At 38.6% G+C, this 15,404-nt stretch overlaps 1 protein-coding gene across 3 annotated transcripts in view; it reads right to left on the bottom strand.

Annotated features, from left to right (window-relative positions):
* The window catches only part of KIF26B (kinesin family member 26B), a 319,536-nt gene that overhangs the window by 223,647 nt on the left and 80,485 nt on the right, over positions 1–15,404 (bottom strand). For 2 of the 3 annotated variants that reach the window (XM_088144220.1, XM_088144224.1), the window contains exon 3: positions 3,292–3,825. In XM_088144220.1, the coding sequence (XP_088000346.1) occupies positions 3,292–3,825 (534 nt within the window). The remainder of the gene's footprint in view (positions 1–3,291; positions 3,826–15,404) is intronic. The other variant, XM_088144230.1, reaches the window with a different exon arrangement.

The raw sequence follows: 15,404 nt of genomic DNA, 5'->3' as shown, positions 1-15,404 counted from the left end.
ATCTTATCACTGTACTTGGGTTATGCATTAGATCTCATTTTTTAAAACCCACTTCCAAATTTTATATAAAAATTATGTTTCTGAAACTATTTCTTAAGAAACAAAGTATTATTTTTCCAGAGTTAAATTGCTGCTTTTGTCACATATACCAATGGTTGGCAACCTAAGGTCTTAGAACTGCATGGGGTCTCCCAAAACATGTTTTAATGGCTCTTGGAGCATCTTCAAACCATTGAAAACTGGTCAATTCCATAAATTAAGACTTATTTGAAAACTATAATGTTAGCCTTAATTAGGCTTGACATCATCATCACCATCATCATCATCCCCTCCTCAAACTGCATCAAAAACCCTCAGAGGAAGAAGGAAACACAAGTCACTTTGTGTCATTAATTAGCCAATTACAGTCTTCAGGCCATCAAAAAATATTAAATGTGATCCCCAGCTAACATAAGATTGTCCAACCCAAATATAGTCAGTCATGGGATATCATTATTAGAAACATTTCATTCCTGCTATTCTTAACAAATAAGAAGCAAAGCTGCTGCGCTTGTCCTATCCTTTCAAATTCTAGGTCTAAGCAGTAAGATTGCCAATTTACTAAAGGGGAAAAAAGGCAACCTACCCCACTACTGTATCTTAAAAAACAACTTCATTTTCAGCAATCAGCAAATAAAATAATTCACACAGGAAATCTAATATTAAACCTTACCTGTTCCAAACACACCAAACACATATATAACTATATCCACACATTTTATGTAAGTATAGATAATCTTCATTAGCGACCACAATTGGGACCAGCAACTCGGCTGTTAAGCGAAGCAGTCACTAAGTGAACTGTGACTGTGCTTATGATCTTACTTGAGCTTTCCTTTGTTTTCCAGACCTGTGAAGGTCGTAAAGAGAGCCAGTTTGCTCTAATGGTTAAGGCACCAGGTTAGAAACCAGGAGACTAAGAGTTCTAGTCCCACCTTAGGCATGAAAGCCAGCTGGGTGACTTTGGGCCAGTCACTCTCCCTCAGCCCAACTCCCCTCACAGGGTTGTTGCTGTGGGGAAAATAGGAGGAGGAAAGAGTATTAGGCATGTTCGCCACCTTGAGTTATTTATAAAAATAATAAAGGCAGGATAAAAAAAAAATCTAAAAAAAATGTGAGGATCAGTCACAAAGTTACTTTTTCATCACCGTCGTTTTCATCACCACTATACATCACCACCATTGTAACTGTGAATGGTTGCTGTACGAGGCAATCACTAAACGAGGACTACCTGTAACTGTCATATAATCATTCTTCTATAAAGTTGTACAAGCTGCTAATACAGTACTGGCTCTACACATTTTACTACCTACAATAAATATAAACAGCAAATGGCAACCCCACATACACTTAAGTCAAGATGCACAGTATCCCAAGTTACTCAGGCACATGAGGCAGAAAATGCAACAAACACCTCTTCTAATACCTGGCATTACAATTATAATAAAGTAGCAACCACTTCCTGCCCTTTTATGACATCCAAAAACCTGTTGTCTGAGGGCACCACGTCATTCTACCAAGGTATGGCCAGCCTGCACAGAGTGAAGAAATACTATTTCTTCTCCCTCATCTATTCAATTCCTGTGATTTTAAAGGCCTGGACCAAGCTTTCTGTACATGCTGAAGTTAAATAAAGGCACAGCTACAGAGAGGGGCAGTTGGAGATATGACAGTTCTATAAATCCCAGACCATGGGATCCAAACAATATGAACTCCTGCTCTTGGCAGATTTCTTTGTCGAGATGCCCTGAGATGCATGTCCAAGACAAGATTTTTTCTTATTTGAGATGCACAGAGTCTACGGAATAAAATAAGATCCATCTTCATTGAGATTCAACCTTCAACAATCAACCAATTCTGGCTGGCAGGCTATCTAACAGAAAGCTAACTGCAATGGGGAGATGCCCACCTCAGGAGCCATTAAGTCTAGTCAGTCCTGTAACTCTTGTTCCAGGACATCAGACTGATAAAAGATGATGCAGAGGGCAATGAATCCCACTGCTAGATTTATAATACTCTTTATCCGATGATTTTTTCCTTGACTTATTAGATCAGCATTTCTGAAAAATACTTGCTAGCAGAAATAGCCTGATCTGTACAGTTTCAGCAGTCTGTGATCATCTCCATGCTCATCTATGCAATGCTGTTTTGGGATAAAGGATCTCCTTGTACATTTAATGGGGAAAAAAAATCTCAGACAGTAACAAAATTACCATATTGCAGTTAAGAACACGGCCATTATTCAATGAATGTTTTAATCTGACTGTAATTTAGTCTTAGTTACACTGAAATGGAGAATCAGTAAAGCAAACAAAAAGGGAGTGCAAAATAACACTAGCTCTTTAAAGGTGATGTCACATCCACTTACAGTCACATAAGAACAGTAACACCACATTTTCTGACTTTGCTGACATGTCTTGGCAGGCCACAGCCACAAAGGCTTCTCTTGAAGCATTGGCTCCTCAACATGGTTTCGAATGCTAATTCTGAAGGGGTTTGAATCATGTGTAGAGACTAAATCCTTCAGAATGTCCCTTCCCTGGTACCCCAACCACTGAATGCAGTCCCATTCTCCCCTCGTGAAGCTGGAGACACATGAAGGAAGAAAGCTCCAAAAGGACTACAATTACCTTGTGTATATTCAAGGTCACTACCATTTCTAGAAGCTTAGCTCCTAAGCTTTTAATAGCTTTATAACATGCTGAAATTCATAGCTAAAAGCTTGTTTAGGCAGAGAAGAAAAAAGATTCAGCTTTTGCATTTCTCCCTATTTGGAGATTTTCAAGAAAAAAATGGCTACTCAACATGCATAGAAAGTACTACTTTATGTTTAGAACTCTGCAGCACTAGTTGTATTTATCAAACATGTTTAATATCATTGAACGTGTCTGAGATCAGGCTACTGCTTCATCCTAAAGATCTATTTCATAACTATAGTAATTTCATTTTGTTTACTACCAAGATCCTAAATATTCTTAGGATGTGCTTCTTTGGTTTTATCTGCATTGCTAATTTAGTGATCCACAGAATGGTTGACAGAGTTGAAGACTGCAAAAATAAGGCAGCATGTTGGGGGTTTTTTTATATTTTAGTGGCTTGAATTCCTGTTACTGCAAATGAGATCAACCATACTATGTTAAATAACACGACAGTGTATCACAGAATTAATTAGTACATATGTTATTTCTTAAAGCCACAAAGTACTCTGTAGATATGAATCAATGATGGAAAATCTTTTCTAACACTACTTACTTGATAGGGATACAGAGTAATACCATTTGTTCTTGACAAGGACCAGGTGCCGTCAAGGTACTGATGAGCCTGGATAGCCACAGAATTCAGGATGTTACCATTGCTGGGACTGGTAGCCATCTGTACACTGACCTTTGTCTGGTGTCCCAAGGAACCATTTTTCTTCTCTATCCCATTAACGATTCCTATGTTGTTCACTTTTCCACTGAGTTTGTTAGGTAGAAAGCCAGCATAATTGGAAGTAGCATAAGGAGCAGACAAGTATGCCCAGTCTCTGGGTTGCAGACTGCCCATATGTCGAGAGCCCACCAAGGTGGGAATATTGGGAAGGGGAGGAGGAGAGCCAGGAGAAGCATCACAGTGTTCAGCATTGGCTGCTTGTTCAAGTGTCAAGACCATCTGAATAGCCTCCTGCTTCAGCTGATTCAAGTGAGTGGCACACACGTCACACCGGTTGTCTCTCTCATTCCATGCTTTCCGGGTAGTATTGGGAACTTGTAGTTTGTCATGAATCATGGAAGAAAATGCCGGATCCTATAAATCAGAAAGTAAGAGGAAACCATTAAACTGAGAGGACAAAAGTAATAAACTTTTTGTATTTACTATGGGATGGATTAAAAAAAAATAGAATGCAAAAATCTTTGTTTCTGCTAAAACTAAATTGGACATCATGTTCTTCACTACCACCTGGAGATAGACTTGGGAGTTGCTTCACTACAGTTACTCATAACCATCATTTCAACATCGCAAAAATCAGAGATTTCTTCCATTATTAATTAGACCCCATTTATTCAAACTAGTTAATTAAGAATTATACCCCAAAATTTGATATTATCCATTCCTCATTCTCTATTGATTGTTCTTTGCAAAAGGATCAACCCCTCTAATAGCCCAAAGGTGGTACAAAAGGTAGAGTTCACCTACAGGCTTCTATATTCAAAAGGGTGTCTCAATATCCCTTCTCCTGTATTTTCAAACATATATTTCTTCTTAGATGTGGCGAAGGGAGGTGGCTTTAAAACAAGAATCAAAACAAACAGCATACTATAATGCTAATATTAACATATCAGGAGGAATAACCACCAAGCTCTGAGGAAGAAGGAATAAAGACTGTTCATTGCTGGGAAGTCACTCCATCTTTATAGCACAATGACACATCTCTGTTTTCACTAAAGTCCATAGTTATTCAACATGTGGAGATTAGCTGATTAATGAATCATGGTATCTCTTATGCCAACCCCCCCCCTAGTTACCACTAGCTAGTTCTGACCACTGTAAGAGCATCAAGAACGTGCATTTCCCCATGAACAAACATTTTTGAATATTATAACTCTTAAAGAAAGCTCTCACCTTACATTTTGGATCAACTATTTGTGCTGGCCTAGGAACACCAAATATAGAAAGCAGAACATCAATATACTGGCATCCATATACTTAGTCAGAGCACTGGTTCACTTTGGGCAGAACTGCCAACACTGACTAGCAGTTGTTCTCTAGGTTGTCATACAGGAATCTTTCCAGCCTATTTCTGCCTTCAGAACATTGGCTCTTTGCAGATAAAAGGGTAAGCAGCACAATCAAACAGAAAACTAATCTTCATCTGAATGAGAGCAGAAGGAATGACATTGGTGAGGCTTTCTAGACCTATCTAAAACAATTGTAGGATTTAAACAGGGCAAACAAGTTTCTAGAGCTTACATTTTTAAAAAATGGGAAAAGTGTTACTAGAAAACTGACTTCACTTTATCCAATCCCTAAAAAAATTCTGGTCTATCAAAAAGAACTTCATAAATAAGAAATCAAATACATGACTCAGAACAGCATGGATATCAACCTTCCTAATACAGGTAGTCCCTGAGTTAAGAACACCCAATTTAAGGATGACCCATAGTTAAGAACAGAGCCTACTGTAGCAAAATTCAAGTTAAATGCACAATGATTCAAGTTAAATGCACAATGGTTCAAGTTCATTACACAATACTACTTATACAGTATTATACTATAATACTGTTCCAGCTTACATACAATTTCGACTTAAGGACAGACCTTGGGAACGGAACTCATCCTTGAACTGGGGTATATCCTAATAATCAATGTATAACAACATTCAAACTGTATCCCTGAAAGAAGTACTATGATACTATTTCACAAAAAACTACCTAGAATGGCCAGTATAGATCACATATGGTTCTGAAAAAGTCAGATTACTATTATTTACATCAAAGCTTTCACACAGATTACTGGAATAGAATAACTGTAATGTTTTGGCATTAGTTTACTTTCTGTACAGTTCCAGGGGGGCTACCGGTGAATTTAATGAGCGGCAAGTTTATTAGTCCCATAGGTGTGCATAAAACTGGCAGAAGGAGTTCAAGCTATGTATAATTTGAGTTGCACAGCATAAGTAGCAGGAGGATGCCAAGTTATACATACTGTTTGAGCTTCTTAGGCTTTAAAACTCAGCAGGAAACATCACAGAAATAGGTCTGCTTGTGAGACTTATTGTTGACTTGAAAAGTCTGTGGTATTTTGGCAGCCTTTCTAAAAGGCCAGCTGGGGAGGGGAGCTCACAGCTCTTCAAAACTTAGTCAGTTTTCAAGGTTATAATCATATGCTCCTTTTCTAACAAAGAAAATTTGGTTGTGTTTCAGCAAAGGTTAAATATGAAGCTTCCAAACTGATACCCCTACCACACTGTAAGCTAGAATCATGAGAAAAAGGATATATAAAATCAGATGGTCCCAGTTTCAAAGAATCACACAGAAGATACTACACAAATTATGAAGTTAAAAAGGGTTAGGCAGGCGGTGAGTTATATATTGTCTATATAGTTGGAATGTATACATGAAACACACCACCCATATTGTTGCTTTGTACTTCTTCCCATTTGTTTGTGTCATTCACCTGTTGCGGCTTGTTACTGAGTAAGATTGAAGTTCTTTTCACTTCATAGCAAAGCATTTATCTCACCAAAGTCTTAAGACACTTTTTAATAAGAATAATACCCAAAGCAACCTAATCCCATCTCTACATCATCTCCTCCTTGTGTGCAGCCATTTTTTAACTAGCGTGTTCTGTAATTGACTGTGAGAATAACCTTGGGAGACAGGGGGAAAAGCCGCAGCTTAGACAACTGTCTGATAAGAGAAATCTGTCTAAAGCAGGAATGGGGATAGAGAAAGCATGAAGAATTGACTCTCCCTAGTTCTCTGGAACGTAAAGGCAGAGGAGGGGGGAAGCGCTTTCAGACTGGCAAGGTTCTGTTACCATAGCCTTACAATAAAGGTAATATTAGGATTCTTGGTTTTCATTTCCTGGTCTGGACTACTTTGAAGGGCAGACATAAATCTTGCAAAGCGCTTCCCCCCTCCCCTACCTTTACGTTCCAGAGAACTAGGGAGGGCCAATCTTGATATGCTTTCTCCACCCCCATTCCTGCTTTGGACTCAGATTTCTCTTATGAGACAGTTGTCTAAACTGCAGCTCTTCCCCCGTCTCTCAAGGTTATTCTCACAGCCCATTAAACTTTCTTAAGGTGCCTGTAAGTATTGTATTCATGCTAAGCTATTAGCCAGCTATTATTAAAATTAATGAACAGACCTGTTCAAATTAGGGGCCACTAAGCAAACATGTAAAGGAATTTATAGTGGATCTAGGGAAGTGTGAGAAAAATGAATCTTTGGGTGAAAAAGTTTTTAGAGGCCTCAGATGAATGGGATCGCCTTAATAAGATTGAAACATAAAGGCATGTGGAAGCATCCTTGAAGCTGATGTGAACCAGGCCGGTTGTAAACTCCTTATCACAAACATCCCCATAGCAACCTGGGCATCTGCCCTGAGGGAGGATGCCTTCTTCCTGGCATTTGGCACCTTGAACTAATTTGTGTCCTCTTCTCTGTAACACTATTGTTTTACTAGCAGATAACAGAGGGGCAGAGAGTAACTTGAGAACTACTGCTTATTTAGTTATGGCTGCATCATCATATGAATAAGTATGTGTATACATATATGTTCTTTTTCCCCTCCCCTTCTTGTAGAACTGTATAAATATCAGAGCATCTATTTTGCCTGTAGGGGAGAGCCTCCCACTAACTTCTGGTGGGGTCCCCCTCCAGTACGTATGCTCAATAAACACTTGCATAACAGAGGGGCAGAGAGTAACTTGAGAACTACTGCTTATTTAGTTATGGCTGCATCATCATATGAATATGTATGTGTATACGTATATGTTCTTTTTCCCCTCCCCTTCTTGTAGAACTGTATAAATATCAGAGCATCTATTTTGCCTGTAGGGGAGAGCCTCCCACTAACTTCTGGTGGGGTCCCCCTCCAGTACGTATGCTCAATAAACACTTGCAGTGAAGCCTTGATTATTCTGCATTTGTGTCCTGCGTTTTGATCCCACAGAAGGTACGAGAGAGACACTGAGGGGAGACTTGGAGAAGAGATTGTACAGTCCTGAGACAGAGGGAAGCATGAGAAAGAAATGCAAAATAACCTTGCACTGATTTTGTTTAAGATACGATGGGACAGAGAGGAGCTTCCAGGATTTTGTTATTCTACCTTACTATAATAAAGAGCATTCCTGGAATCCCTGCTGTGCTTGTTTCTTGATTTGCCCTACCCTGAAAGACTGACAAAATGTTAAGCATGGAGCATCACATTAGTTGCTCAAAAATCTCTCTATCCAGAACAGGAGTCCTCGCATTTTTGGAAGCTCGTTTGGAATTTTGAGAATATGTTATGGAAAATCCCACAAAGCAGCATCCGTTATGCTGTGCCCTATAATAAAACTCCCATTTATCAGAAGACAAACTGTTGGAGTTGTTCCCTATCATCTCCTTTTTAGTCTCCCAGGATACCCTCTATCATCTCAGCTTTCCCATTTACTTTTTCTAGGCATATGGAACATTTCTAAAAGTGCTGAGTTGCACCTTACTATTATTTTTATAGGGCCTACGTGACACAGACAGACATCCTTTATAAAGAATGTCTGAAGGGCTTTTTTTTGTTAACCACACGCCATTCTTCCATTTTTCCAAAGTAAAAGAATCTAAAAATAACAAGAGCGGGGCAGAGAGTCTCAAAAGCACCAAAAGACTGTTTATTCATTTATTTATTGCATTTGTATCTTGCTACAATCAATTTGATTCTCAGCACCTTACAAGATATAAAAAACTTTTCAAACCATCCACAGGAGACATAAAAAGACATAAAATCAAAACTCCATAGTAAAATAACAACTCAGGAAAAATAAAACAGAAGATGGCCTGATTTAGTTAGAAGGCTCTCTAGGGATAGATCTTGTTCTTCAGCATCATTCTGAATGCAGGCAGCAATTGATGCCAACCCAATCTCCACTACGAGACTCTCCAAAGAACCTGTGCTGCTAATAAAAAGTAGCACCTCCTGGCTTCTGCTACCTTTACTCCAGGAAACAGGGCACTAGGAGTAATTTCTGACTAGATGACTTAATAGTCTAGGCTTATTGAAGTTGGAGTAGAAAATGGTGATGGGCACACTGGTGTCACAAAAATGTATTCTTTAAGTGCCCAGCAGGTCACAATGCATGCTTATTTGTTGTCATTCAAACTGGTAGATCACATATTGAGCAGAAATCAGTCTGGGTAGTTCAGAACTTCAAGGATTCAGTTCTGATGTCCATATTATCAAAGGGCTTTCTAGATCCCTGATTTTAGAAGCAAAAGATTTTATCATTCACAAACCCTTCAGTTCCGCAAGGTCCATAATTACTGGTTGGCCTTTATGCTCTATCAAAAATTTGTGATCACCAAAACCCAGTCCCTCAGTCGTTGAAGGATTATTCCTATAGCTGATGTCTGACATCCTAGCTGAAGCCTGAACCTAATATGTTCTTCAGGGAAAGCAACTGGCCTCCACTGAGCTACATATCTCTGATATATATCTAGCAATTTTCTCTGGAAGTATAAAATACAATGCTTTCTATATTAACTATGCCGTAGGCTCCACTTGAATAAAACAGAACCAGACTGTTAGTGCTTGACATCAAAATGCTGTTAAACTGAACCCTAAGGAAAAGCTGACACGAGCTGGGGAGCTTCCAAGTTGGGCTGAATTATCTATGGGGTTGAAGATGAATATTTACAATGGGAATGGCACGGAAATAGGACACAAGCATGTAGAAAAAGATTACTACCACTAAAAGAGACCAAATCATCATAAGAAACAGTGCACTTGTCAAAGACATTTGGAAAGTGCTATTTCCTTGACAGTGCTTGGAGCCTCTGAATGGAGGTGGAATAACTGTGTCCTATGGTTTTAAACTTAAACCTTTCTCTGAAGGCTTTCATTGGAAAAGCTACACAAATAGAAAGAAATAAAGCTTGCAGATGGAGGTCAGAAGAAACTAAAAAGCAATAAAAGTTAGCTATCTTTCAGCACAACTGAGCCACTAATTTGTATACATGCTGTATAGAAACGTGGCTTCTTAGTGGGAAAAAAAAACAAGAACTTGGGTTAGGTGATCAATCACCTTCTACCTAATGCTAGGAAGGTGGGAGAAGATGGGAGATCAAAGGCTGCATGACTTTGCCCTAACATAAGTGTGACTTCCAGACCATCACTCCCAGTGTGGGGTAAAACAACTAATTAAGACACACTAATGGGAACAAAGGCGGTTTCCCTGATAGAAACCACATATCCTTAGACTTTTTAAAAAAATCTTTCTAAAATGGCTTTATTCCCTGCTTTAGCTTGACGGCACAGAAGCTATTTTCCTAAGCAAAGTCTTTGTCACTTTTCAGGAAATAACATGAGAAGCTAAATTATTTTAGCTTTATTTCTTCATGACTGAGGATTCTGGGAATTGCAGTCTCACCACATCTGGAGGATTCCAGCCTGGATACCCTCCTCTAAAACTGAATTAACTGCTGAGACATACTACTTTCACCATTTGACTGCTGAAAAGCCAAAGTTTCCAACTGTTAAAATTACACCATTTCTGTTAAAATAACAAAATGCTCGAATAAACTGAAATCCATGGGAATTCTATGCCAACAGGGCCTGTGGTTTCTAGTGTGGTGAATACAAATTAGCAAACATGCTACTAGCAAATTATCTCTCTCTACTAAACAAGAAGCTGAAAGGATGACTAACTATTGCTGAAATTGTACAGGGTTCTTTCCTTAACACAGAATAGTTGCCTTACCTACCTCCTTTAACAAACATGAAATAGCCTATCTTGGTGCCACACTATCTTAACAAAATTCTCTCTGATATCACTGCACTGCAACTATAGTTGCAGTTTGTCTCTGCAAAATGTTTGTTTGGAAGTCTGCCGGAAATAGAAGCCAGATTATATAATAATAACACCATCCATTTCCCGCTGATTTTTAAACAAACATTTTGCTGGGAAAAACTGTAAATATATTTCTTATCAATCATATTTTGCCAGACTTCTCTCTTGGACCAACTATGGCAATGAGAGGAGGTATCTCCTGTATTACATTACTAGGTATATGGTATTACCACCAGAATTAAACTGGCTCACAGTTCTTTTCTTAAATCACTGCATAATACTCCTTATTTGTTCAAAATGCCATAATTAAGGATTCTCTGCAGAATATATGATCATTTATGTTGATGCTCAGGGGAAAAAGGTTAATACAACAGAAAATTCAGTATAAATGTACATGCATTCAGATACCTCTTAGGGCAAGGTCACATGTAGCTAACAATTTGCCAATATATCCAGTACCTTTATTAATTCATTTAAAAAATAGTTTAGCCCGTTTGACTAATTCAGGGTATGAATGACTGCAGTTGGGAACCCTTCTTTAGCAGGGCTGAAAGAGGCCATTGAGAGCTGCACGAGTCTTTACAGCTTTTCTCCCATTTGAATGAAATATATCACATGCAGACACCAGTTCTCGGGGACAGAGCACAAGGGAGAGGCCCAAAATGAGCTTCTGTTACTAAACACTGCACTCTTGCTAACCCTTTGGCACTTATCACCAACTGCGGGCTGAAAACATACCATCCTAGCCTGATTAAGTCAATTGCTGACAAGCATGAATGGAGAATCAGCTTCACTTGTGTGGTCCAATGAATGAGGACTAAGATTACAAATCTCTTCCCAAGTATTCCCAAGTGCCCCTCTCTCTGCTCCGGACAACTGGGGGGGGGGGGGGAATGAATGAATGAATGAATGAGAAGAAATGCTTTTAGTGTAGTTGGTAATCTCAGCCACCTAGGCCTCAAATCAAAATATACTCTTACTTGGGTTATAAAGTCAGCTGGAAAATTCTCTAATCAAGTCCCAGAGGAATCTGGAAGATAGCCCCAAACTCTTCTTAAAGATCAACATCTCCACACCCGGGGGGGGGGGGGGGGACAGTTAGAAGAGAGAAGCCAGCACCTCAAAGGAAGCTCTTCTTCAAAGGCATAATTTTGGGTTTTTTTGTCACTGAATGGCATTTTGCACCCCAGCTACTCTTTAATTAATCAACCTACTTTATATTCAGGCGGCACCACGTATCCTCAACAGACCTGCTACATTCAAAAAATTGGCACCCAACATTCTCACTAGCAAAAGCCCCAAAATGAAAAGAGATTTTATGGCTAAAAAATCATAGCAGGAGGAGGTACTCTGTGATGTCCTTCATAAAAATTTAGCCTCCTATCGATTTGCATTGATTCTGTACAATTTAAACTTATGAGCTCACTAAGTCAAGAAAAGATATCACTCTGTATTATGTTAGCAGATAGAGTAGCATCTGCATTTACATTCCAGTATCTAGACAGACCACTAATATGCAATGATTTTATGAAAACATTCTCAAACAGTATCTACATTACAGATTTAAGTACAATTTACAATCATTCCCAAGGAATTGGGAACCACAAATCAGGTAGTGACATGGCTAGGCTATGTGGAAATAGAGGTGCTGGCTGACTCTGTGGTGTAAGAATCCATAGGGCCATGTCTGAAGCAGAAGATCCCTTAAGGGAGATCTGCTGCAACACCTAACTATTAGAAGTTAGTAAAGCGGGGATGGGTTTACACTAAATTTGTTTTACCCTTACATCTCCCTTTTTCCTTGTGTGACCTGCTGGTTCAAATGTTTTTGTTTTCCCTGTTCTAACCCTGTCAGGACAGCAAAAGCAATTTGGGGTGGAGTGGGGACAGTGATCAAGTAGATTCAGTATTTCCAGTCCCACTATGGAGCAGATCTGTTGTCTCTACCTCTGCCCTGAGAACCAAGGATGTGGATGGAACTAGGATTAGCTCCATTAGGGTCTAGATCTCATCAGTGGGAAGAGGCATGGTGCACAAGTCCTTTCTGGAAGACATAAGAGTAGCACAATCAGAAGACTATAATCCCTGCTCCAACAAAAGTGCCTTCAAACTAGAGAGGCAATTGCATTTATACTGCTTCATGAAGGCAAACCAAGCAAGAGTCAACTTTATGTCCCTCTCCAAGGCAGTTTAGATTTAGAGGTCCCTATCTATAGGCAGCAGTTTACTAATATACTTCCTGAACATGCCTTCAGGGCCATATGATCCATAATTTATAAGGCTACCCAGAGTTTTATTGGATAGATGCTGGCCTTATAAATTTAATGCATATATGCTGGTCTTTGACCGTAATAAAGATTTGATTTGATACATAAATAAATAAATGGCCAAACAATCCTCAGTAAGGGGACTGGAGAAAATATGAACACAAATACAGGAATAACTAGGAAAAAGAATAAAGAAAAAATAAAGTAGAAGATGAAAAATGCAGAGTACTAAAAACTATTTCATCATTAATCAGAAAGAGATAGCAGAAATAACTTTTGTTTCCAATGCCATTTTATCATCTCACCCTCTCACAGCTATTATATCCCCCAAATAGCACCTCAGTAACAAATAGCAACTTTGAGGGACAATTTTCAAAGGAAAAACAATGCATGGGAAAAAGGCAGGCCAACTGTAGCATTTTGGGTAATGAAAAGAAGCAGCAGGTCATAAATATAATTTTTTTTAAAATGTGCATAATATCACTTACTGTTTAGTCATAAGTCAGCCTTCCCCAACCTGGCACCCTTCAGATACAATGACATTGCAAGGATCTTACTAAAACAGTTGCCAATACATAGTATATGAACCTGCAGGAATTTTGAAAAATGAAGCTGACCATTCCAACACGAGAAGGGCACAAATGCGGCACACCACACAATGTTGAAAGTATGCTTCTTTTCAAGAGCTACACACACTTTTCCAAGATTCCAAGATACTAATTTCCTTCTATTCCATTAATTTCTGTCCAATCTATCATCACATAACATTATTCAACATTCTGGGATGATTTTCACCGGTCCTGTGTTGGTTATGAGCTTGTTAACATTCAGGTCCTTTGGCTATTTTGTTGCTGGGTTCCTTCATGTTCCTTTTTCAAAATATGAATAATATCACAGTATTCATTCATTCATTGACTGACTCCATTCATTACCTAACATTTGCTAGAACATCCGTTAGATACTTTATGCTTCAATTAACACGACTGATGATCCAATGTTGACCGTTACTGCTATCCATAGAGACCAGTATCCCAGAACTGCATTTGAGAATTAAAAAAAAAAATTGTTTGGCAGTTATTACTGCTGCAACATTAATTGATTTTACTGAAACACAAGCATAAAATTCATTGCTGGGAAAGGAAGGATTTCGTATTCAATACATGAAATTCAGGAATTCTGAAATAAAAATGTTTATTTCTATATAGGCATATAGGTATATGAATTTTAAGTTGCAGATTAAAGGTTCCAGGCAGTTCTCTGTTGTTTTAAATTGTGATTAAATGTTCATAGATGAGCATTTACTCAGTAGGATTTCCAAGATTCAGTCTGAAACTTTTACTTTTCCTACTATACTGAATTTTAATGTTCAATAGTAGCTAAACTTCCTTCTCAGCAGCAAATGAATAGTAACATATTCCAAATCTCTTATTCCTTTGCTATTCAAAACCCAAAATACTTCTAACTGACCAGATTCTTGAATTTGCTTCTTCAATTTGTAGGAGTTATATATCTATGCTGATAATATTATACAAAGAAAAATATTTATGCTCAGGTGAAAAAACTGGCAGTATGTAACATACTGTATTTTTTCAGGCTGCAATTTATTTACAACTTGGTTCTTTCCAGGCAGCCTTCATATACAGCCCTTTCTCCCCATACACCCAGAAACCAGGTTGATCAAAAGGCAAATTCTCCAAGAGACAAAAGACTTCTTTGTTGATTTTGTGCAACTGTATCATGTTCCTCTCCAGCCATTCAGCCATTAACAAGGGAAGTGTGACTGTAGCTCCATTTTGTGACTGTTCCTATCTCCCTTCTCTCTGTCCAAAATTTGGAAGGAAGTATAAGCCACAGGTTAACTTCCCAATCCAGATTCAACCAACATGGCAGCCTGAAGTTTAAGGGAATAAGTATACTACATAGGAACATAAGAAAATCCCTCCTGGATCAGGCCAAGACCTATCTTTGTTCAGCACTTTGTGTACTAAGTTCTGTCCTATCCAATCCCCTTTTAAAGCCATCCAAGTTAGTGATCATCGTTACAGCTTGTTGTGGTAGTGAACAGCACAGGTTAATTATCTGTTGTATGAAGAACTGCTTTCTTTAAGCTGTTCTAAATCTCCTTCCAGCCACCTTCACTGGATGACCACTAGTGTTCTGATAGAGGGACAAAACCATCTCTATATCCACTTTCTTTATCTTAAACATGATTTTATGTCTGCATAATCAATTTTAAAAATCTGTCTGATTTCGCAAAAAGCAACCCTGGGCAACCTACAACTTTTAGGAACATTAAAAAAAGGAACTAGGAAATAAAATACAATAAACATTCGTAACAGAAAAGAGAACAGAGTAATCGAAATAGCAGAATCAACCAAACACATATCTCATTCTAGACCTTGTGTCCTGGCCCAATACCTGGGGAAGAACCAGGTTTTCAGGGCCTTATGGAAGGACAAAAGGGTCAAAGCCATCCCAACCTTGGGGAAAGTTGTTCCGCAGGAGAGCTGCTGTGACAAAGAAGGTATGTCTCCTAGGTTCTACCAGACAATCTTGTTTCATATAAG

This window comes from Python bivittatus, unplaced genomic scaffold (assembly GCF_059951505.1).
Source record: "Python bivittatus isolate LINGU-HERP-01145 unplaced genomic scaffold, Pbiv_v1 ctg000020_np1212, whole genome shotgun sequence".
Classification (NCBI taxonomy): Eukaryota; Metazoa; Chordata; class Lepidosauria; order Squamata; family Pythonidae; genus Python; species Python bivittatus.
This window is presented reverse-complemented; position numbering and strand designations above follow the sequence as displayed.